The following is a 26961-nucleotide window of genomic DNA, read 5'->3' on the forward strand; positions in this document are numbered from 1 at the left end:
AGGTAACTTAACTTCATTTAAATATGCTTAAAATGCTTAGAAAAGCCTAACCCTTACTGTAAAACATCAAAACATAAGGGTTCAAAAGCAACTAAACGTAATTTAAACACACTTGACACAGTTATAAAAGTCTAATCCTAACCATAAACCTCAAAACAAGAGTCTAAAAGCAACTAAACTTAATTCAAAGATGGTCGAAATGATTATAAAACACTAACCCTAACTGTAAAACATCAAAACAAGAGTCTGAAAGCAACTTAACTTCATTTAAACAAGGCTGAAATGGTCATAAAAGCCTAACCCTTACTGTGAAACATCTAAACAAGAATCTAAAAGCAACTAAACTTCATTCAAACATGGCTTAAATTGTCATAAAAGCCTAACCTTTACTGTAAAAAGTCAAAACAAAGGGTTCAAAAGCAACTAAACGTAATTTAAACACATTTGACACGATTATAAAAGTCTAATCCTAACCGTAAACCTCAAAACAAGAGTCTAAAAGCAACTAAACTTAATATAAACATGGTTGAAATGGTTATAAAAGCCTAACCCTAACTGTAAAACATCAAAACAAAAGAGTTTAAAAGACACTAAACTTAATTTAAACACAGTTGAAATGGTTAAAAAAGACTAACCCTAACAGTAAAACATGTTATAGTAAATTATAACTATAAACTATAACTATAAAGCATCAAAACAAGAGTCTAAAGGTAACTTAACTTCATTTAAATATGCTTAAAATGCTTAGAAAAGCCTAACCCTTACTGTAAAACATCAAAACATAAGGGTTCAAAAGCAACTAAACGTAATTTAAATACACTTGACACGTTTATAAAAGTCTAATCCTAACCATAAACCTCAAAACAAGAGTCTAAAGGTAACTTAACTTCATTTAAATATGCTTGAAATGCTTAGAAAAGCCTAACCTTTACTGTAAAAAGTCAAAACAAAGGGTTCAAAAGCAACTAAACTTAATTTAAACACATTTGACACGATTATAAAAGTCTAATCCTAACCGTAAACCTCAAAACAAGAGTCTAAAAGCAACTAAACTTATTTCAAAGATGGTCGAAATGATTAAAAACACTAACCCTAACTGTAAAACATCAAAACAAGAGTCTGAAAGCAACTTAACTTCATTTAAACAAGGCTGAAATGGTCATAAAAGCCTAACCTTTACTGTGAAACATCTAAACAAAGGGTTCAAAAGCAACTAAACTTAATTTAAACACATTTGACACGATTATAAAAGTCTAATCCTAACCGTAAACTTCAAAACAAGAGTCTAAAAGCAACTAAACTTAATATAAACATGGTTGAAATGGTTATAAAAGCCTAACCCTAACTGTAAAACATCAAAACAAAAGAGTTTGAAAGCCACTAAACTTAATTTAAACACAGTTGAAATGGTTAAAAAAGACTAACCCTAACAGTAAAACATGTTAGAGTAAATTATAACTATAAACTATAACTATAAAGCATCAAAACAAGAGTCTAAAGGTAACTTAACTTCATTTAAATATGCTTGAAATGCTTAGAAAAGCCTAACCCTTACTGTAAAACATCAAAACATAAGGGTTCAAAAGCAACTAAACGTAATTTAAATACACTTGACACAGTTATTAAAGTCTAATCCTAACCATAAACCTCAAAACAAGAGTCTAAAGGTAACTTAACTTCATTTAAATATGCTTAAAATGCTTAGAAAAGCCTAACCCTTATGTAAAACATAAAAAAGGGTTCAAAAGCAACTAAACTTAATTTAAACACATTTGACACGTTTATAAAAGTCTAATCCTAACCATAAACCTCAAAACAAGAGTCTAAAAGCAACTAAACTTAATTCAAAGATGGTCGAAATGATTAAAAACACTAACCTTAACTGTAAAACATCAAAACAAGAGTCTGAAAGCAACTTAACTTCCTTTAAACAAGGCTGAAATTGTCATAAAAGCCTAACCATTACTGTGAAACATCTAAACAAGAGTCTGAAAGCAACTTAACTTCATTCAAACATGGCTGAAATTGTCATAAAAGCCTAACCTTAACTGTAAAATGTCAAAACAAAAGAGTTCAAAAGCAACTAAACGTAATTTAAACACATTTGACATGGTTATAAAAGTCTAATCCTAACTGTAAACTTCAAAACAAGAGTCTAAAAGCAACTAAACTTAATATAAACATGGTTGAAATAATTATAAAAGTCTAACTCTAACTGTAAAACATCAAAACAAAACACTAAAAGCAACTAAACATGGTTGAAATGGTTATAAAAGTGTAACCCTAACTGTAAAACATCAAAACAAGAGACTAAAAGCAAATAAAAACGTGCATTTTAAGAATATATATGTATTTGTTCTTGTTAAATGTAACTCTTCAGGATCAAAATGGGCTGAGAGCGAATCAAAACGACAAATTTAAACATCCCTCGTTTCATTCTGCCTTAAAATGACCTGACTATAACTCTACACCCCTCTCCTCATTTAGTATGCGCAGAAGCATGAATATGCAAATTAGTCCCCGCCTCCACTCAATCACACAAACCTGCACCTTCTGCACTTTCAGTGGCTCTTTACAGCAGTAAATGCGGCACGGCAGTAAAAAGCTATACTGGATTAATTCAAGCATAGATGTTGGAGCCTGAAGAAGATCATCACATTATATAGGGTCACATCAGGATGCCTGTTACGTATTACTCTCTACAACGTCAGACACGTAATGGTAATTGATATCATTAGCCTTTGGTTTGACTGCGTTATAAAACAGGTAATAGCCATGTCCCATTCGCCATCTCAGACAATTACCCTCTAAAAATCAACATCCTTTAGGTCTAAATGCCTTGAACATTATAGAAAGTGAGAGCAGATGATGATATAGAAAGCTCTGGAACAGGATTGGTTATGTTTTACAGAGGAAATGGTCTGGCAATGGGGTTACCTAATCAATTTGCACATGGTTAGTTTTAAGGGAAGACACCGCAGGATGAACAGGTTAAAAATATATAACTACCAGTTATATTTATATATAATAAGAATATAACTAGTACCTTTGTAGTTGATCTTGAAGCCTATGGAGCCCACACTTTCATCAGACTGAAGGTGAAGCCACATCTGATGGGTCATGCTGACGATCAGGTCTGGTACAAAACTTCCAGTCAGACTACAGAAGACAACAGAGAGATTACTAGACATACATCACTACACAGACTATCATCATATTAAGCATAAACTACTCACTCATCTACACATACTTATTCTTTATCACTGTTTCGCATATTTTGTAATAATACAGTACAAAAAAAAAAAAAAAAAGAAATATATATATATATATATATATATATATATATATATATATATATATATATATATATATATATATATATATATATATATATATATATATATATATATAAAGTTCTTATTGATAAATGCAACAACGTTTTATTTTCCCGCAATTTTCATTAGATTGTGCCACTTTCAATTGTTCATAGGTTTTTTCCTTCATAAAAATGATGTTTATGCTTTAAAATTAAATAACATAATAATAATAATAATAATAATAATAATAGTTATAAATAATAATAATAATAACAATAATAACAAATAATAATAATAACAATAATATTAATAATAACAACAAATAATAACAACAAATAATAATAATAATAATAATAATAATAATAATAATAATAATAACAAAAAATAATAATAATAGTGATAAATAATAATAACAATAATAATAATAATAATAATAATAATAATAACAAAAAATAATAACAATAAATAACAATAATAACAAATAATAATAATAATAATAATAATAATAATAATAATAATAATAATAATAGTAATAGTGATAAATAATAATAATAACAACAAATAACAACAAATAATAATAATAATAATAATAATAACAACAAATAATAATAATAATAATAATAACAATAACAATAAAGTTAGTTTAGAGAAATTGTTCATAGGTTTTTTCCTTCATAAAAATGATGTTTATGCTTTAAAATTAAATAACATAATAATAATAATAATAATAATAATAATAATAATAATAATAATAATAATAATAATATTGATAAATAATAATAATAATAATAATAATAATAATAATAATAATAATAATAATATTGATAAATAATAATAATAATAATAATAATAATAATAATAATAATAATAATAATAATAATAGTGATAAATAATAATAATAATAATAATAATAATAATAATAATAACAAATAATAACAACAAATAATAATAATAATAACAAATAATAATAATAATAATAACAAATAATAATAATAATAATAATAGTGATAAATAATAATAATAATAATAATAATAATAATAATAATAATAATAATAATAATAATAATAATAACAAATAATAATAATAATAATAATAATAGTGATAAATAATAATAATAATAATAATAATAATAATAATAATAATAATAATAATAATAATAATAATAACAATAAATTTAGTTTAGAGAAAAAAAAAACAACTTTAAATGATCATTTACATTAGATTGTGTCAATTTCAATTGTTCTTAGGATTTTTCCTGAATCAAAAATAAGTATGTTTATGCTATAAAATAAAATAATACATTTAATTTAGAGAGAAAGAAAAACAACTTTAAATGATTATTTACATTAGATTGCATCACTTTCAATTGTTCATAGGATTTTTCCTGAATTAAATTAAATTAAATTAAATTAAATTAAATTAAATTAAATTAAACTAAACTAAACTAAATTAAATTAAATTAAATTAAATTAAATTAAATTAAATTAAATTAAATTAAATTAAATTAAATTAATAATGAAATAAAATAAAGATATTTCTGACACCACTGGTAGAATGCAATTATTTTAATTAGGAGTGCTTCATGGAATTTTTCCAATATATATATATATATATATATATATATATATATATATATATATATATATATATATATATATATATATATATATATATATACACATACAGTGTATAAAGACAGATATTTTTCTTCAGAACCTATTTCAAGATCAAAATGCGATTGACGATTTTCAAGGTTGCACTTTATTCAGTACATGCACTTAACGTGTGCTTACAATAAAGGACTTATAACTACATGGGTTAAGGTTAGGTTCAGGGATAACAGCTAGTTATTACTCAGTTTATGTAAGACTAAAATAAGTACATAATATAAAAGGGTATAAAGGGTAGCACTTTATTTTACAGTCCTGTTTGCATTTACTGTATTTACTATGTACTTATTATATTCATTACATAAAACTGGTGATACCCAGGTATCATCCCTGAACCTAGACTTAACCCATGTACAGTAGTTGCCTTTCATAACCTAGCATTTTCTTAGGTAAACACAATGTAAGTACATGTTCAGCACACATACTATAAAATAAAAACCTAATATTTTGCATTTTGAAAATAGCTGCATGCGGGGGAAATAATGCAAGGAACAAACAAGACACCGGAATTAACGGTAATCTTCATAACTTTAGGATATACCTAATTTAAAACACATTTGAATGGTTAAGTATAGGATGTTCCAAGACAATCTCACGGCAATTCGTAACTTTTTTTTAAATGGCTAATTCGTACGAATTCGTACGATCTAATTCGTACAATTTAGTACGATTTGCTCATCCTCCAATGACGGTTGGGTTTAGGGGCGGGGTTAGGTGCCACGCCTCCTTTTTAAAATTGTACCATTTCGTACGACTGAACTCGTACGAATTCGTACGAATTAGCCACTAAACTGTCAAAATGTAAAATACTTACGTTTTCTCGTGAGATCAGGCTGGATGTTCAGAAGTTTTAAACAGTTGCATTTAATTGTGGAATTCATCTTTTAAAAATCAGTAATAATATTGTACAGACAAATCCACCAGTCAGAGAGTCACAGTAAGTATCGTAACTTCTGAATAAATAAATAAATAAATCTAAATATATTGCTATTTACTGATACAGCCAACAACTTCAATGGCTAGTTTTATATTTCTTAGTTATTTTCATTAGCTTTTTTCTAAAGAAAGGTTAAGTATGTGTATGCTTGATAACATAAAATAAAATAAAAAATATCACGTATAAATGAATGAATGAATAAATGAATATGTTTGGTTTAATAAAATAAAATGAAATAATATAATATTAAATAAAATAAATCAAAACAACTAATCAAACAAAATACTGATTAAATAAAAGTAAATAAAATAAAAAACAACATAAAATTTATAAATAAATATACTTGTTTAATAAAAATAAATAAAAATAATATAAAATTAAATTAAAATAACAAAACAAACACATAGATTAATAAATAAAATCAAATAATAAGTTAATAAAATTCAATAAAAATACATAAAACAAACAATAAAATGAATAACAAAACATTAATAAATAAATAAATATACTTGGTTTATTAAAAATGAAATAATATAAAAAAAAATAAGTACAATAATCATAACATTAAATAAATAAATAAATGAATAAATAAATAAATATGGCAGTGGGTTAAAGAACAGCCTAAATTTAGGAGGAAATTAAAGAAAAACAAATATTTAAATGATTTTATAAAACTAGTGCATAAACTAGGATATCAGAAATGACTTTATGTTCCTGGGATATTATTCCTAGAGTATCAAACACAGTGAATGACAGTGATCGATAATAATATTGTTTCAGAAACCGTAAAGAATCTCCTTCTTGTGTAAATTATGCATCATTGCCTCGTCACAGGCCATGGTTTAGAAACTCACACTTGCAGGATGGTTTTGGGGTCTCCAACTTCCCCTCCATCACCGATGGTTAGCGTATCGTAGCCCAGCTCCAGGTCAAAGTCCTCAAAGTTAATCTGAATCACCTGTCGGCAGAAATGAGGCATAATGCTTAGCGATGTGTCAAATGAACTGAATTAAACTTTATGGCTCCTGCATAATTGAATCCTGTCAGCTGACCCAAACCCAGAGAAAAGGACTGCCGTGCTGAATATCGCAGAGAATATAGAAACTTGACTTTTATTAGAGGGTAAAAGTCTCCAGAAAATGCTTGTCAGAAATGGACTCGAGTTTGTGTTGAGCATTCAAGCATGATGGAGTTGTCTCAGTTGAACAAACGCAATAAAATTATGGTGTAGATATATATGGGTCAAACACAAAACAGCAGAAAAAAACAACAACATACAAATACACACAATTTTACTATAATTTACAAAAGAAACACATTAAAATGTAATATTTTAAATATTATGTAATATGGTGGCTATATATATATATATACATATATATATATATATATATATATATATATATATATATATATATATATATATATATATATATATATATATATATATATATATATATATATATATATACACAGTGAGGTCAATATGTATTTGATCACCCTGTGATTTTTCAATATCCCCTACTTAGAAATCATGGAGGGGTCTAGAATTTTCACCATAGGTGCATTTCCACTTTCAGAGACAGAATCAAAAAAAAATCCAGAAATCACGTTGTATGATTTTTTAGCAATTTATTTGTAAATTATATATATATATAGTCAGAATTCAGTCCTAATAGTCAGAATTATTAGCCCCCTTTTGAATTTTCTTTTCTTTTTTTAAATATTTCCCAAATGATGTTTAACAGAGAAAGGAATTTTTCAAAGTATGTCTGATAATATTTTTTCTTCTGGAGAAAGTCTTATTTGTTTAATTTTGGCTAGAATTTTTTATGAACCATTTTAAGGTCAAAATTATTAGCCCCTTTGAGCAATTTTTTTTCAGATAGCCTACACAACATACTATGATCAAGATCATATAATAAAATCCTATTAATTTTAATTATATGTAAAATGCATCAAAATTATAATTTTTTTTTCCAAATATGTCCAAATATGCACGTTTTTTTTTTTTTGGTTATTTATATTTGAATTACCATTTAAACTGAATAACATTTTACTGTGTTTACTTTTGTAAAATTATTTATTTATTTATTTTTACCAGCATGTATGTGCATATTCAGCTGGGCTATTAAAACTTTATGCTGGGCTATATAAATCTAAATTGGGTAAATATGGATTGGGTTAATTGTAGTCCTATTAATTTAGTTGTATAAAGTTTAGTCCATTTTACACCCAGAATTTCGATGAAATAACCCATCATTTTTACAGTGTACAATGATATAAAGCACAGATAAAAATAAAAATATTTTACCAGTATTTACATTTTTTTTTACAAAGTTAACGTAAATTTTAATGCACACATCACTTTACTTACATTAATTTTGCTTTCTATGCATATAAATCATTTCTGTTCATTTAATTTGATGTAGACATCAAAATGTGACATTTCATCTGACACATATATAGTGCTTAAGATCAAAATAAAATAGAACAATCATAACCCAACCAATCAAGATCATAATTATAATCATCAGCACTACATTGTCAGCAATTATTGGTTAAAGCTTGTCATTTTATTCGTCCGACTTTCTCTTTTGCCCAATGAAGACAGCAGAAATCCATGCGTAAACGTCAGTCTAATTACACAGCGCACAATCGATTGATTCATTCAAATGTGTTTTTTTCCAAGACTCCACCGATACTCCAGGATAATTAGGAAGAGGATCAAGACTTCAGGAAGCAGGATTAGAGATGTGGAAGAGCCACAGGCGTTTGGAGAGCATCAACTTTCTCTATTGATTAACCCATTGAGAAGCACTGCAAGCTCTTCAGCAGGTATGGATGCATGAGAGCTACTTAACACTAATGATTGATGCTCAGACGGCATCACGGCGCTGATAATAAACTTGTTTTTCCATGTAACCGAATGCAAAATACTCCAGAGTCCCCATCTCGCCACGAAAAGGTCACCAAATAACAAATGCAGCAGAGATGCAGCATTTATGAAACTGTTGGGACTCTCGGTAGATGATGTGGGATCAGTCTCTAATATATTGTGGATACTGTTCTGTAGCTTAGAGGAATCTGTAAACCTGATTTCTGATCAATCATATACTGCATCAGAACAAGAGCTTGTATTTTGGAGATCTGTCCTGCCCACGGCTGTAATGCTGACCGGAGTGTGAACTCATGCTTTTGTTAGAGAGCCAGCGAAAGTGTATGATGAATTCAGCATTGAGTTGAAAAGAAATCAGGTAAAAACAAATGTTTGTGCCCTTCTTTTTCTTTTTTTAGTTGAATCAAATGAGGGAGGAAAGGTGGCTCAGTGGTTAGAACTGTTGTCTCACAGAAAGAAGGTCGCTGGTTTAAGTTCTGGCTGGGTCAGATGGCATTTCTGTGTGGAGTTTGCATGTTCTCCCTGTGTTGGCGTGGGTTTCCTTCGCGTGCTCCAGTTTCCCCCACAGTTCAAACACATGTGCTATAGGTGAATTGGAAGAACTAAATTGGCCATAGTGTATGAGTGTGTGCTGTATCCGCTGTGTAAACCTATGCTGAAATAGTTGGTGGTTCATTCTGCTGTGACGACCCCTGATAAATAAGAGACTAAGCTGAAGGAAAATGAATGAATCAATCAATCAAATGAACTTTTCTAGTCATCTCAACTTGTATCAAGCAAACTGACTGAAGATATTAATGCAAACAAGTTAATCTTTAAGTTAAAATAGCAAAAACATATGTAATCATGGCTACTGATCTCTATGAGGATTTCCTATCGACTGACTATATAGAGTATAATGACGTTTTTAATGTACAGACTGTATATTTTTTTCCCCCTAAACCCAACCCTAGCCCTATACCCAACACTTAAAGGAAACAATCTGCATTTTTACATGACTTAATTCAAGATGATTTATGAGCCTTTTTCCTAATGGGGACCAAACAAATGGTCAACATTTACAGGTAATGCTATATTTGTGGGGACATTTGGTACCCATAATGTAATGAATACAAAGTAAACACACACACAGCTATCTCTATGATGACCAGTGGTGGAATGAGTACTGAAAAATCATACTTATGTTAAAGTACCATTACTTACCTAAAAATGTAGCGTAAGTAGAGTAAAAGTATCTGTTGTAAATATTACTCAAAGTAGGAGTAAAAAGTAGACCTTTTAAAAGTATTTAAGAGTAGTGAGTAGCGAGTATTATGCTGTAAAAAGCTGATGCATTTACATGTAATTTGTGGATGTGTGTAAACGTAACATTCTGTAGTGCATTTAGTTATTGCCCAGCAGGCATCATCATAAGACGTTAATATTAGGTTGGATTTAGGTTGTGATGTTGAGTGACCAAAATTCAATGTCTAGCCAGTGTCTAAGGACAACATTATTTTGATGTCCAATAACAACGGGATGAAGTTGATATTTGGTTGATTTTAGGTTGTGTAAGAAAGTGACCAAAATCCAGCGTTGAGCCAACATCTTCAACCAACGTCATACTGATGTCAAATACTGACATTTATTCATCAGGTATGGTAACCAAAATCCAACATCTGATAGACGTCATAGTGGTAATGTCCACACAACGTCAAGCTGTACCATTATTAGATGTTGACATTTGGTTGATTTTAGGTTGTGTTAGAAATTTACCAAAATCAAACGTCAAGCCAACATCATGCCAAAATGCAAGGTCCCCACAACACTAGGGTATAATGTCAATCTGACGTCATGTTGACATCCTATGTCTGCTGGGTGTTTAAGGTCATTTTGGTCATCATACAGTAAACCTCCGTCATCTTCTATTCAGTGACATGCATCTAAACAGTCTCTGGGTCAATGCGTGTAAAGATTTTGGACATCTTGGACACTTTTAATGCTTCCAAACAGTTTGCTGATATTATAAATCACCTATGTCTTGAGATTGTTCATTATGAGGCGATTTACCTTCCAAGTGTGATTTGATTGGACAGGAATCGCAGGACTGATTTTTTAATCACAATAGACAAGAAAAAATAAAGTAGTGACTGTAGGTTGAAGGAAAGTAGTGGAGTAAAAGTACCGATACTGCACTGAAAATGTACTCAAGGGAAAGTAAAAGTACACATTGTTACATTCCTGTGTGGCTTGATTATTATTATATATATTTTTGCTTGCTAGTCTCTCTCTCTCCCCCTCTCTCTCTGTGCTCGCTCACTCTCTCCCGCTTCCACCCATACAGTGGCTCCGATTGGCTACCACTGCCCAGCTGTTTGCCGTGTCCCCCCCTGACGTCACCCACTCAGGCCCTGAATTTCTGTGTTACGTTGTGTGTCAGTGAAATTCGCTATCCGTTTTCTGTGTGCTACAATTTGGTATATGCCCATTGTTATTTGTCTGTTCTCCTTTTGTCTGCCGTCAGTGTTATACGCATCTGAGGTTGGAGAGTGGGACAGGTACGAATGTCGCTCGACATACATTGTGTACACGTATTTTTGAATATCACTGTTGTCAGACACACTAGGTAAGGGGCCTGCTCCACTCACAGTACTTATGTTTTCTCATTGTATATATTAGAGTAGGTTAGGTAGTGCATAATAGACGGGTTTCAGATAATTTTCAATAACTGCTGTATTTTTCTTTTGGATAGTTAGGGTATGTTGGGCCAATAGAATAACTAAGTAAATAACAATTACGGAGAAAAAACTTCTCAATTACAGTCATTTGAGTATTTGTAATTTATTACTTCACACCACTGTTGATAATTTTCCATAGACGTAATGGTGTGTCTACTGTACAGACTGTATACTCTCTCCTCAACCCCTAAAGACTCACAGGAAACATATTATTAATATTAGAATTATTAGTATTTTACATTTCCATGATGATTTATGAGCCTTTTATCTTATGTGGACCCCCCGAAATAAAATACCCACATGGTCATATTTTACAGCTAATGCTATACTGGTGGGGACAGTTTGTACCTACAATGTAAGGAATACAAGTCACACACACACACACGCACAGGTCTGATCAAATGCTTCCTCAAGGTGAAAGCAGAAAACATGCTGCCATGATGTCAGGCTCCCATAGGGCTGTTGGTGGTGTCATTTCCCCCGATTAAGTTCACAGAGATGAGATCTCTGCTTTCTCTAAGCCAGACTACTTCACCTGTCACACACTCCTGCTGGGATTTACTGCAGGCCAGACTCACGGCTGTAATGTCACCCAAGCATTTCAGACGCAGGACAAAAAATGGGAGGAGAGCACAAGGCATCATTCCACCAGTGTGCACTCCCCAGGCTGTGAGGCGATCATGCTACCAACTGCGGCACCGTGACGCCCAATATGGTAAATAAAAAATCCAAAATAGGATGTTTTACATTTGTGATATACTATTTATATTCTATAATTAAATACATTAATTATATTATTATATTACAATTAATTCTTTCGTTTTTTGCATTTTGGTTATTGTTAAACCTGTTGAAAAAACTAGCAAAGTAGGGAAGTTTTGCTTTCTAAAGTATTCAAACAATGGCAACAAAAAGCGATTAAAACATGCACATTATGACATGTTATTCATAATAATATTAATTCATTATTTTTAGTAAACCATTCTTGATCTGATTACCCAAATGATTCATATATCATAAGTGAATAAGCTATGAAATATGGTATTTCTACACCTTTACTTACAGTATGGCAAGCCATTTAACACATTTTCATGCTACTAATATTAACATTTTAGATACTATCTTTCCTATGCAGTGCTAGCACTTATTTAACATCTACTAGTGCTTAATATTTAGGTACTAGTGCTTATTCATTATATATTAGTCCCTATATATTAGATAATACCAGTCATTCATCAGATACATGTAATTACAATATTACATTCACACTTCTTAGTAATTAATATTATACTTAGTAATAGTAATGTGTAAATATTTTATAGTTACAAACAATTTATTTACAATTTCTACCATTGATTGTTTAGTGGTCTGTAATCGGCATGTAAATTAATATGTTTTCACTAGTATGTACTTCAACGTGACATATTTGATACACTAGAACACTAACAAATGATATGATCAATAAGTCTTGACAGCATATGTTTTTAGTTCATTGTAACTTATTAAACTAAGTTAATCATGTTCTAACCTAATTTTATAAGTTACGTAAGTTGTTTTAAGTCAGTTTGAAAATATATAAGTTCAATGGACTCAAGGTTAAATTGATTCAGCTTAAAAATGTAAGTCAACCTGGATTTTTTTTTACAGAGTAATTATTCTGTTTGTTTGATTTTTGCTTATTTCTGACTAGTAATTATTCAAAACGTGACTAGTATGTTTTTTATATTATGTATTAAATACTACTAATTATTTATTAGATTCTGGCATTTATGTATTTTTTAGATACTACAGAACACCACTTTATTGAATAACATACTAGCAGTTGCTTATTAAGTTCTCGTGCTTATTTATTGGACATTAGTATATTTTGCAATTATTACTAAGTAATATTATTATCTTATCCTTGATGCAAATTTACAATATCCTTACAGTCATCAAGATATGAGATGTGATGATAATACTTCAATTGCTGATGCTATTATTGCATTCATCAAAAGGATAGTTCACCCAAAAAATCTAAATGTGCACATTTACCAACCCTCAAGAGGTTCCAAACCATTATGAGTTTCATTATTTTCTGTAGAAGACAAAAGAAGATATTATGAATACAACTGAAAACCTGTAACCATTGACTTCAACAGCAGGAAAAACAAATACTATGGAAATCAATGATAACAGGTTTCCAACATTTATCAAAATATACTCATCGGCCTCTTTATTAGGTACATCTGTCCAACTGCTCTTAACGCAAATTTCGTTAAGATCCATCCTGCCTTGTATCAATGGTTCAGACTGCAGGTGGTGGTGTAATAGTGTGGGGGATATTTTCTTGGCCCATTAGTACCAATTGAGCATCATGTCAATGCCACAGCCTACCTGAGTATTGTTGCTGACCATGTCCATGCTTTTATGACCACAGTGTACTCATCTTCTGATGGCTACTTCCAGCAGAATAACACGCTATGTCATAAAGCTCAAATCATCTCAGACTGGTTTACTGAACATGACAATGAGTTCACTGTACTCAAATGGCCTCCACAGTCACTAGATCTCAATCCAACAGAGCACCTTTGGTATGTGGTGGAACGAAAGATTCGCATCATGGATGTGCAGCCAACAAATCTGCAGCAACTGTGTGATGCTATCATGTCAACATAGACCAAAATCTCTACGTAATATATCCAGTACTATTAGTATTAAGGCAGTTCTAAAGGCAAAAGGGGGCTCAATCCGGTACTAGTAGGGTGTACCTAATAAAGTGGCCGGTGAGTGTATGTTCTTTTGTGTTTAAGTAAGTAAAGAATGAGTAAATGATAACATATTATTCATTTTAGGGCAGACTGTCCCTTTAAAACCACTTCAGGCAGATTTTGACATTTGTATTTGGGCCTTGCTTTGAAACACCCCTAAATTTAACACAGTTGTAAAGTGCTGTCATCTGTCATGACTTATTGCGTTATTTCAACACTGTGTTCTGTTTACTTTTTTTATTGTCCTTGAAGCTCTATATTATTACCGCGGCGCTCGCTTTCTTCTGTTCAGTGAATTTTCAATCATGTCACTCAAATGAGACTATTTCAGTAGTTTCACCCGGAGCAGTATTTCAGTACTATCATGTCAGCCCTCCAGCACACGATGAGCTGTCAAATCAAGACCACGTCAATCCAAAAACACTGATGAACAAACGCCACCGCATCCAAAATGACAGGCAGGTAGTACAGTTTGTTCAAATTAACAAAAAAAAGATGCATTGGGAAACATGACTATGCATCACAAAGCAACCAATTCAACGCTTTGCATCATTCTATGAAAATAAACGGTTTGAATATTTACATGATTACGGGCAACGTCAACAAGGGGCCTTTAAAATCCCAGATTAAATTTTTCAGCTTCTCTTCAAAACAGTGAAATGGGTTTGCTTTTGTTGTGGCTCCCTGAAGGACAGGAATACGCCATGAAGACCCATACATTTTCCTTTCATCGCTGATAGTGAAAAGCTATTAGTAAAAGCCCAGAAAAAAAGTTTGTAAAGCCCCTGATGCAAGCGTGGTGTGTGGAAATAATACATCCTGAAAACAACTGTGCTTCTGGGTATCCAATTATTGACAGAGATAAAAGGCTTGATCTCTGTCTGTCTTTCTTTTTTACATGCATGCATACATACTCTTCATATGTACATACAACATGGAGAAAAAAAAGACACCACTTGAAAATTCTCCAGTTTTTTTTTTGATTTTATGATTTATAGTTTTGTATATATATATATATATATATATATTTATAGTATAGTTTCAATCTGTAAAAAACTACTGACATTTTTACACATTTCTAAATAAAAATGACAATAATTTTTAATACATAAAATATATTCCAGTTTTATATTAATATTCATTTTTAGGCAACTCAATACTAATGTTTAGACTTCAGAAGATTTCGGCTTAGTCCCTTTATTAATCAGGGGCCGCCACATCGGAATGAACCGCCAACTTATCCAGCATATGCTTTTTTATGCAGCGGATGCCCATCCAGCCGCAACCCAACATTGGAAAACACCCTCTACACTTTTGCATTCATACACTTACACTACGGCTAATTTAGTTTATTCAATTCACCTATAGCGCATGTGTTTGGACTGTGCGAGAAACCGGAGCACCCGGAGAAAACCCACGCCAACATGGGGAGAACATGCAAACTCCACACAGAAATGTCAACTGACCCAGCCAGGGTTTGAACCTGCGACCTTCTTGCTGTGAGGCGATCGTGCTACACACTGTGCCACCGTGACACCTTCAGAATATTTAAGAAATCAATATTTGGTTAAATAACCCTGATTTTTAATCACAACGAATGTTGCTAGTTTCACCAATTGTTTAAGTATATTCTATGGTTTCCGCTATATTCATTCGTCCATGGCGAGGCGCCACACCAAAATTCATTCCCGCCAGTTACATTACGCCTGTTTCACACAGGGCTACAGCATCGATGCTTAATGGAGGGTGTGTCTAAAGTTGGGGCTGTCGCGATCTTCATAGCAGTGTCAGCTACTGAAATTAGTCTGCAATTGGCTCCTGTCTGAGCAGGGGTATTTGCATAAAGCGATGTGATTGGCTGACACTTCCATTGGCACTTGAAAAGTGAGAAATTCCAAACTCCTGCAGTGAGCAGCGCTGCTGAAGCGGCGCACATGGATCCACGATTCAGTTCGGCAACGCTTGATGTCACCCATTCAAAGTCAATCGAAAGCACTGGCAATGACGACCAGTGTGAATGGGGCGTTACAGCTTCTCATTCAAAACATTCAGTTGTTGCTGTTTTATTATTATTATTATTATTATTATTATTATTATTATTATTATTATTATTATTATTATTATTATTATTATTATTACTATTATAATAATCACACCAAAGCGTATTAAAAGGTAAGTGAAGTATAACAGAGCAAACTTTTCTGCAATCGTAGAAGTGCTGTGCATTATTTGTTTAACCCTTTAAGGCATAGCTCTTAAACTCAATTCCTGGAGGGTCGCAGCTCTGCACAGTTTGGCTCCAACCCTAATCAAACACAGCTGATCCAAATAATCGACGCGTTCAAAAGAGTCATAAACACCTTCATTAGTTGGATCAGCTGTGTTTAATCAGGGTTGGAGCAAAACTGTGCAGAGCTGCGGCCCTCCAGGAATTGAGTTTGAGACCTATGCTTTAGGGTATCACACACCTGATGCGCCGCAACACGGCGCGCACATGACAGTTGAAAGTATTGCACACCAGACGCGTACATTCGCATGGTATTTAAAATGAAGCTAATCAGATGGCATGGCAGAAATATGAGCAGTGTCCTGAGCTGTGGCTGGGCGCCGCCGACAGCTAACGACTTGCGGCGCCGGTGTGTGTACCCTGATAGAAACCTATGTTTCCAAGCTGCAGTTCTGGTATGTGACCCCCTTTTAAGGTTACAACCTGACTGACTGACAGACAGGGCTGCATGATGCATGAGGCAACAAACATAGCATAGCTTTCGGTTATGATGAACGCAATTTCATAGTTCTGTGGGTCTATTGGAGACATTCATAAACATTCCTAACATATCTAATAAATGTTGGAGACTTCCTCGTTATATAAACGCACTAAATTGCGTTAAAGATGCACGTCAGCAGCGTTTATTTGAGAGTGCACAAGTAAACCTGCGCTTGAGCAGTGTATATGAGTGTGTGAAAGATAAGTTTTGTGCACGAACAGAGAAAAATAATGAATATTGCATGCTCATATTACATGAATGCGATCTCGACATCTGTTATTGAAATAATGCCATAGGTAGTTGGAAGATCTGTGTAAAAGGCCTGCCGCCACAGCTGGAAACAATCTTTGAGTAAACACTGTATTCTACTCACAATCTTATATAACTAGTAAATCCAGAGAATTATACACAGTATACAGTGCTCAGTATAAATAAGTACACCCCTCACAGATCTCTCTTTTAAATTAATATATATATATATATATATATATATATATATATATATATTAATAGGATGCTTTACAATATTGTATGTGTATATATACATTAGATTAGTCAGTACCAAAGAGACAAGCAAAACTAATCCAACAACAACAAAAAAAAAACTTAAGATCACAGTCAAAAAATAAGTACACCCATATTAATATGGGGGAAATATTAAATTAAAAAAATTACAAACAGGACCAATATATATTTAAAAAATCCTTGAAATTTTGTAGTTTTTGTTGTTGCTTGAATTTAAATGTATTATCTTTGTATTTAGATGAACAAACTCTTACTTCAACGCATATAATTCTTTAATAAACCAATTTAGCTAAAATGCACCAAAAAATATTGGATATATTCACTGAGAAATGCATAAATACATATTAATTTGGGTGTACTCATTTATGCTGAGCACAGTATAGTTCAAAGAAAAGAGAAGAGAAGGCGACTTGGACTGGATGGTCACATCATGGATGAAGGGACATATGTTTCTGCCTGTTGTCATCTGACCTTTGCCGCTCTCTCTGAGTTTAAAGCTCAATCTGCGCATCAATCTTCAACAAAAGACCAATGGGGTGACAGCATTTCAGCTTCTGCTTGATAAATCAGGTCATGCTCCATTCAGAATGCACAACTACACTCTGGAGGAAAAAAAAAAAACATCTACAAAAGCACAAAAATATACATTTATTCAAAGGGGACTTATTATGCCCCTTTTAACAAGATGTCTAATGTCCCTAGAGTGTGTATGTGGGGTTGCTGCTCAAAATACTACACAAATAATGTTTTATAGCTATTTAAACCTGATTCTTTTAGGCTTTGATACACATTGTGCTATTTCGGTGACTGTCGCTTTAAATTCAAATGAGATTGTGACTCATTTCAGATGAGGGTGGAGCTACAAATGTCTATGCATCAGCATAGAGGCTGTTTCTCAATCAGGCTGTCAATGCTAATGAGGGAGAAATCATCGCTAATGGGCGGGGCTTCCCCACTCTGATGACACGTACAAAGGGAGAATGTCAATCAAAGTGTTTCTGCAGGATCTTTTTCAAGTGTGATTATAAAAGATAGAATTACTTACCCCATTAAAGGCTGATTATATTCACACACTAATGACAGACAACTGTGTTTAAACCCCTTATAAGAGTGATTTTGCATAATAGGAGCCCTTTAATGCCAACAAGGGATCCTATTAGTGTTTTACACTCAGAGAGAGACATTATCTCAATTCCCTCAAACACCTTCAATGCAGTGCTGAGTTTTCTTTTGGGAACACGTCACAATATCCTGAATAAGTAGCATTAGAAGTTTGTTGTTTTCAAGTGATACGCATGCAATAACTGTATACATTGAAATACAGGACCAATATTATGTAAACTCATGTCTACACACTCAGAAAACCATATATTGAGTTAAATTTGCAAGACGAGCAGATTTTTGTTTGTTATTGCTGGAGTAATTGAAGGAAGAGCTGTAAAAGCTCCACCCTCTTCTGAAAAGGTGGGCGGGAACGAGCAAAAGCTCATTCGCTACTTCAGCCTCCTCATCAAACTTCCTAAAAGCAAAGAAGGTCAGGGTGCTCCTGGAATGACCAGCCCAGTCACCAGATATGAACATTATTGAGAATGTCTGGGGTAAGATGAAGGAGGAGGCATTGAAGATGAATCCAAAGAATCTTGGTGAACTCTGGGAGTCCTGCAAGAACGCTTTCTTTGCCATTCCAGATGACTTTATTAATCAGTGATTTGAGTCATTGCAGAGATATATGGATGCAGTCCTCCAAGCTCATGGGAGTTATATACAATATTCATTCTGTTTCCACTGCAGCATGACTTTATATTCTATACTGGACATTATTTCTGTTAAGTGACAAGACTTTTTGTCTAAGCAAAGTCAGATTTTACTGTCCTAATTAAATCATTAAAAATCAAGGCATGATCAGATTCTATTTTAGTAAAATAAGTGTAATCTAGAGGCCTTTGCCTTTCATTTAAGCCACTTCTGATACCAAATGATCAACTAGAAGTCAAATTATTATTTGTTGTTCCTAAAACTTGGATAGGCAACAAGACTTTTGTAGTGTAGTCTACATTCCCACAATCCAAAGGTGTCACAAAGCACTCTAAATTGAATTAAGCCCCAAACGCTGTTCAAGTCACTCTCACCAAGGTTAAAGCACAGAGTGCAATATAAATAAATCGCCATCCTAAAATTGTCTGCCAAAAATAAGTGAGCAATAATGTTCTCGGGCTGTACGAGACAATTAGCAATTGCTCACTTGTAACAGGGTGGTCTGCCAGTGTGACCGGGGGTCTATTTAAATCTCTGATCTCATGTCCTGAAATGCACCTTTGTACTGCGAATGCATTTTTCTTTTGAGGATAAATGACTCTGACCACATGCTTTCTATCTGTGATTTAGAAAAACCCACCAATTAATTGTACTTTCTGAAAGAAAATAATCCTTTCAAATTAGTACAAAGCTATAATTGTGACAAATGGTGGTTGCTTTGGGTAAAATGGAAACGAGTGCATCAGACTTTGCATAATGGTTTAATCCAAGTTCAAAAAGAGAGCCATGGGATGTACATCACACAGTTTCCCATTTGACCTATTCAAAATTAAATGATGTGTATGTGAATAAATAAATTATGTTTTTTGGGTTTTTTTTTTTTTTTTGGTTGTGCAATACAATAATTTTATAGACATACCCTATTAGCATGGAGTTTGGTGATCTTTGAAGCACAAAAATAAGTCTGCTACAGCTCTGTGGAGGAATTTTGGCCCACTCATCATTGCAAAATTACCGTAATTCAGCCACATTGGGGAATTTGAGAGCATGAACAGCCTATTTAAGGTCATGCCACAACATCTCAATTGGATTCAAGTCAGGACTTTGACTAGGCCACTCCAAAGTCTAAATTTTGATTAAAATGTTCCTCCAGTCCTGAAGGTGGTCATAGCATCAAATTTTATTGTTGGTATTATCTTCTTTTTCTGAAATCTCCCACACATAAAGGGACACACGCCTTCCAACATATTCAACTTTTGTGTCATCAGTCCACAAAGTATTTCCCCAAAGGTCTTGGGAATCATCATCAAAAAAATTAATAAAAATCTTACAAAATTGAGATTAGCTTGTTTGATATTTTTGCTTAGAGGTGGTTGTTGTCTTGCAACTTGGAATTTTTGTCCAGTCTTCTTCTTATGGGGGAGTCATGAACACTCACCTTAACTGAGGCAAGTGAGGACTGCAGTTCTTTGGATGTTGCTGTGCGGTCTTTTGTGAATTTTGGTCAGCCAGCCACTCATAAGAAGGTTCTATGTTCTATGTTATTGCCATTAGTAGAGAACGGCTACCCTCATGGTTTGCTGCCGCTCCAATCCTTTAAAAATGGCTTTATAAGCTTCTACAGACTGGTGAAACTCAATTAAATTCTTTCATATTTGCTTTTGAATTTCTTTTGATCTCGGCATGTCTAGATTTTGAGTATCTTTTGGTCTACTTCACTTTGTCTGGCAGGTCCTAGTTAAGTGATTTCTCAAAGTAATCAGACATGATGTGTTAACTTGTGTTATCTTTGGCTAATATTTACATTTGTTTGATGATCTGAAACATTAAAGTGGAACAATAAGAAACCAGTAAGGGATCGAGCACTTATTTGCATCTGTGCATCCTTGTGTATATTTGAATCCCTGTGACTCAATATTTTGGAAATTATGAAAAAAAAAAAAAAAAAGTTTTCTTTTTTTCTCCTTAGTGTAGTGTCCACAAACTCTTTGATTTATTGAAAATAACACGCCAAAGCCAAGGCTGCAGGAAAAAACAACAACACTAGTGTCTCAATTGCTGGCAGAATTCCAGACCTTTCAAAATGGTCAGATGTGAACTGAAAAAGTAGCAACAGAAAAACAAAAAAGAAATCTCTTTGGCCCACAAGGCTTTCATGCTTCCCTCCATCCATCACATGATGGGAAAATGTCCAGACGATTTCTTCACAGCCTTCTAAACATTTAAATGGCCCTAAAATGTTGGTATAGAAAACACAGATTTTGTACTCAAACCCAGGGTGATTTTGGCCCTGTAGAAGTTTGGAAAAAATAAGCGAATGAACAGTCAAAGCTAGAGATATATATTCTGATTTTACTTTAAAAAATTTTAAAAGGCAGATAAGGAGAAGGTCAATATGAAAACTGAGAAAATGGTTGGTTGCATTTATTTATTGCTAGTCTATATCATTCTACCCCAGCAAAAGCCAAACTCTCAGGCCTTAAATTAAAATTAGGACATTTTTTCAGGGTTCCCAATATATTCTGTTAAGAATAATTGCTAAGATTGATTGCAATGTTAGTGAGTCACATCAACTTGAATCATTTACAAGGGTTTGCGATGCTAACAATAGACATAGCCAAGGTGCTGTCTTGGCTGTCATTAAAAAAAAAGTCAATATCTTAAATGAATGGCTCTTATGAGTCAGTTATTTAAAGAAAAAAAAAATTACAGTGTAGCCAGTAACGTCGTTATTCTTGACCAATTGACTCTTATGGTGTAATTTGAGTGAATCTAAGGAATATAATGTAACTAATGAAGTGCAATTCTCCAGCCAATGACTCTTATGAACTGGTCCATTATAATAAATGTAAATCTATTTCCTGAAGGAACTGCTTTTTATGAGCTGGGTTTTTTCAAGTGAATCGAACATTACAGTGTCGTCTGATTCTTCAGCTTGTGAGTCTAACAAACTGATTGTTTTAGATTATTGAAAACATGCGATGCATCCAAAATATGATGTCTACAAAAATATCTTTTGAGTTTCACAAGTTTAGAAAAAGTTTTAATTTTAATGTTGCATCTTACACTCTAATGCAGAATTCACACCAGACGTGGATGAAATGTCAAGTGCAAGTGATTTACATGTCAATGCAAAGATTCGAATAGACATCCTGCCGGACTTCAGCAGACATTCGAGCCACGTTAACCAATCATGAGCTTGCTCTTGTAGGGGTGTGATTATGACATAGTCCCTGTTGTTGGTGTCCCAAGGGAAAATCTGCTTCCGACACCAACAACAGTTCATCAAACTGGGCTCAGCTCAGTCTGATGCACCACTAAAAGCCTCCATCATTCAGGTACAGTAACGGAGTTGATGAACTCAGAGCTGGGTGCGCCTCTGAAAGGACTCAAACACAACGCCAAACGAATATACACCGCATTTCAGCCTTCCTAAAGCACTCTCTCAATAAAATCCATGTTAGCCATTTAGCAATGAAGCTAGAGTCACCGGGCAAACAGACGCCCTGCACATGAAGCAAATCCTTGTCCTTTATGAAGTGAATTAGACGTGCGAATGAAGCGAGTAAACTCAAAACGTCTATTAACGTGCGAATAGCGTGATTTATCCATGCGTGCTGCGTCTGGTCTGAACGCAGCATAAGGAATGCTGGGCTATTTAAACCCAAATTGGGTAAAATTTGGACTAACCAAAATATTAGATTAAATTTAGTCCTATATATTTAATAAAAATAATAATAATAATGATAATAATAATAACCAGGGGGTGGATTGGTCCCTATTGCACAATTAGGTTGAAATAACCCAGAATTTTTAAGAGTGTATGTTTTATTTGCAGTATACATAGAGAAAAGTAAAAAAAAAAATAATAATAATAATAATTAAAATATATACAGACACATATATATATATATATATATATATATATATATATATATATATATATATATATATATATATATATATATATATATTTTTTTTTTAATTTATTTAGTAAAACTGATTTATGTTAAGCAGAAAAACTGAATATATTTCTCGAAAATAAAACTTAAAAATCCATATAAAAAATGCCACAATAATCAATAAAAAAGTAATATACGGTGTATTTCTTTAATAAAAAAAATCATAAAAATGGTTGCCATACATTTTTAAAAGTGATTATGCATAATTTTATTTTAAGTTACATTAAACTGACTTAAAACTAAGCTAGAAACATTACTAACCTAGTTTAAAAGTCATAATCAACACCACATAGTCAAAACTAGGCCCACACTGAATCTGCGCGTGGAGAAATCCACAGATATTTTTATTTTTATTTGTGTCAATTTTAAATTAAAATAAATGACAAATATGAACGTGTTCATTTGATTTATTAACAATACTGTTCATAAAGTAATCATTAGTAAAGCATATGAGAGATGTGCTTTATTTACCAAATAAGTGGATCTAGATGGATTTACATTGTAAACATTAAATAAAAGTTAAAAAGCTATTATGTTAATTCACATATTAAGTTTTATTCCGCATAAATCTGCAGATTTTTTATAAAATTCTCAGCTGAAATAGCAAAAAATTACAGCAGATTCTGTCTGGCCTAGTCATGGCTTATTGATTATATCATAGTTACAGTCTAATGAAATGTATTTACTTATACTATAAAATATAAATACAATCAATAAACAAATAAGAACTGCATCATTTCCTAATGATATTTCATCTATCTACCGTTCTCAAATCAGATGCAAAATATCTCCCTCTCACACACACTCATTCATTTACCCACTGATTATCTCCCTGTGGACTCATATTTTCTGCTCTGGATGTTGGTGTTGTGGGGGCGCAGCTCAAAATGTTGGAATTAAACTGAAGTGTGGCCATAAAAATCCACAAGAGCAATAAAACAGACACTATTCACCTTTATACACACATAACTAACAAAGCCCATCATGCAGTTCCCAATAAAAGTGTAAGGGCTTTGAGGATAAGAAGAGATGGATAGGGAGGTGCTTGTTGAGGGCAAGGCCAACGATAACGCACAGAAAAAAGGACGAGGAGCAATCACACAAACACATACACACACACAGCGAGAGAGAGAAGGCCAGGATCAGAAACCCATGCACTTTCTCTCTGATACAGCCAGAGCATCAGCGCAGGCCCTAGACCAGAGGCTGAGCAGAGCCAAAGCAGAATACTAATGCCAACCTGTCAGACCACAGAGAAGCACTAGGGGTGCTGGAGAGCAAAATCACCCTCCATCACTGCTAACCAGTTACAAAAATACACTGTAAAAGTTCAACCACTGGATGAGGTTTAAAAAAATGACTTCAGATTGTTGCATTGCATGAAAACTAATAAATTAAGTTAAAATAAATATATATATATATATGTAAAAAAAAGATTGGATGTATTATTAACTAAAAGCAGAGTCAAATATAAACAAATCCAATGTTTGGTAATCAATTATTATGATTGGAAATACACCAGTGGGGTATATGCCGAACCATGCTAATGGGACTTTTAATTTGCCAGTAGCCTGGGTTAATCGTTTCCGGTGAAGTGTATGCCAATGCAAAATTGGCGCGTTTAAGGTCTGTTTTCTATATAAATCTGCGATCTCCACTGGCTGAGTGATATCTGATATAAAGTGGGTCTCAGATTGTACAAGAAGCACTACATTAAATAACATTTTTTCCCCGCCATGTCTTTATAATATGAGCATTTATTTCACCCCAGTATATTCAATGGAGCTTCAGTGCTAGCCTGCCGATTCTGACGGGCGCGTGCGAGTAAACTGCTTTTTGTCTCGTTTTACGCTTGAGCAACTAAATGAATGCCAAAGTCTATTTAACTGATTGTATTTGAGTTACATTACAACATCAATGCTGTAAAAGTGACCGTATAAAAAGGAAAAAAAACTCACAATAACCAGTCACTGGAAATTTATTAGTGTGGGAACAACACTAGCTCAGCATATACCCTATTATGTCACAAAAATGCTATTTTAAATCAAATTTGTATAATTATTTTATTCCAACTGCTGGGATTGTCCACATTTGACCCATTGGTGTGTTCATAATACAACCCATCATTTTTAAAGCATAGTTATTTTATTTGTAAGAAGTTATTTTTTAAATTTGATTTTATATTTATTATTTTACTTTTTAGGGCTGCACGATAATGGAAAAATCTAACATTGCAATATTGTTTTATTCTGCAATTATATATTGAGATATGAATATAACTTCACCAGATGACTTGAATACCAGCATTTGGAAATAATTAATAATTTTACATTGAGTGGGATGATTCTGTAGGGGAGTTCGTAAAGTTTAATAAGCAATCTACAAGCATTGATAAATTCAATACAGAAAAAGATACAAACTAAACTAACAGTGTTTTATTTTTTTTTCCAAGGAGTCGAACTGTATTCAGGTAAAATAATACTGTATAGTCCACGTTTTATAAACAATTCAATAAAATCAAAAGTTGTTCATTTGTCACAAGTTACAAACGGTACAATTTCTTATGGCTGCACGCATCTATTTTTAGCATTATAGCTGGCATGTACAGTGCTCTGCATATGAGTCAATATTATATATATATTTATATATATTGACACACACACACACACACATAAACATAAATATACACAGTTGAAGCCGTATATATACACATACAAATATATATATATATATACACATACAGTTGAAGTTTTTAATTTTTTAAAAGCCATTTTAAGGTCAATATTATTAGCGCCTTTAGGCTATATTTTTTTGATAGTCTACAGAACAAACCATCATTATATAATAACTTGCCTAATTACCCTAACCTGCCTAGTTAACCATATTAACCTAGTTAAGCCTTTAAATGTCACTTTAAGCTGTAGAGAAGAGTCTTGAAAAATATCTAGTCAAATATTATTTACTGTCATCATGACAAAGATAAAATAAATCAGTTATTAGAGATGAGTTATTAAAACTATTATGTTTAGAAATGTGTTGAATAAATCTGCTCTCTCTTTAACAGAAATTGGGGAAAAAATAAACAGGGGGGCTAATATTTCTGACTTCAACTGTATATATACATACATTTTTTTATTAAATATTTTTCTATTGGATGCTATACAATATTATATGTGTGCACATGTATTAGTTTAGTCAGTTCTGAAACCAAATCTGGAGCTAATTTAACAAAACAGTTCAAAAACTAGTGGCCCAAATTTATATGTTATGGGAAAATATGAAATAAAGATTTTTTAAAAAGAGAAAAAAAATCAAGCAAACAATATATATGAAATGTATACATTTATTTTTTGCAATATTTTGCTTGAATTTAAATGTATTATCTGTCTATTTCGGAAGATGTTGGATGACTAAAAGCTTCTCGTCCAGCTTCGCCAGCCTCCGGCGTCTAGACTGCAGCTCTGCCCAAGACGTTTGGCCATAGGAGAAATGGTCTTGCCCAACTGAGCCTGGTTTCTCTCTAGGTTTTTTAATTCTTCACTTTCACCAATTGGTGAAGTTTTTCCCTGCTGCTGTCACCACTGGCTTGCATGGTTCGGGAATTGTACAGCTGCGTATCGATGGATTTGCTCTTCAGTGTTTGGACTCTCAGCAGTGAAT

The 26961-nt window shown here is 32.7% G+C and overlaps 1 protein-coding gene across 1 annotated transcript in view; it reads right to left on the minus strand.

Moving 5' to 3' along the window:
- csmd3b (CUB and Sushi multiple domains 3b) overlaps positions 1-26961 on the minus strand; it is a 1051207-nt gene that overhangs the window by 513921 nt on the left and 510325 nt on the right. Inside the window, exons 11-12 of the mRNA XM_056479206.1 lie at positions 6780-6883; positions 3047-3159 (exon numbers count right to left, since the gene is read on the minus strand). Coding sequence (XP_056335181.1) covers positions 3047-3159; positions 6780-6883 — 217 coding nt within the window. The remainder of the gene's footprint in view (positions 1-3046; positions 3160-6779; positions 6884-26961) is intronic.

The sequence above is a fragment of the Danio aesculapii genome, chromosome 19 (assembly GCF_903798145.1).
Source record: "Danio aesculapii chromosome 19, fDanAes4.1, whole genome shotgun sequence".
NCBI lineage: Eukaryota > Metazoa > Chordata > Actinopteri > Cypriniformes > Danionidae > Danio > Danio aesculapii.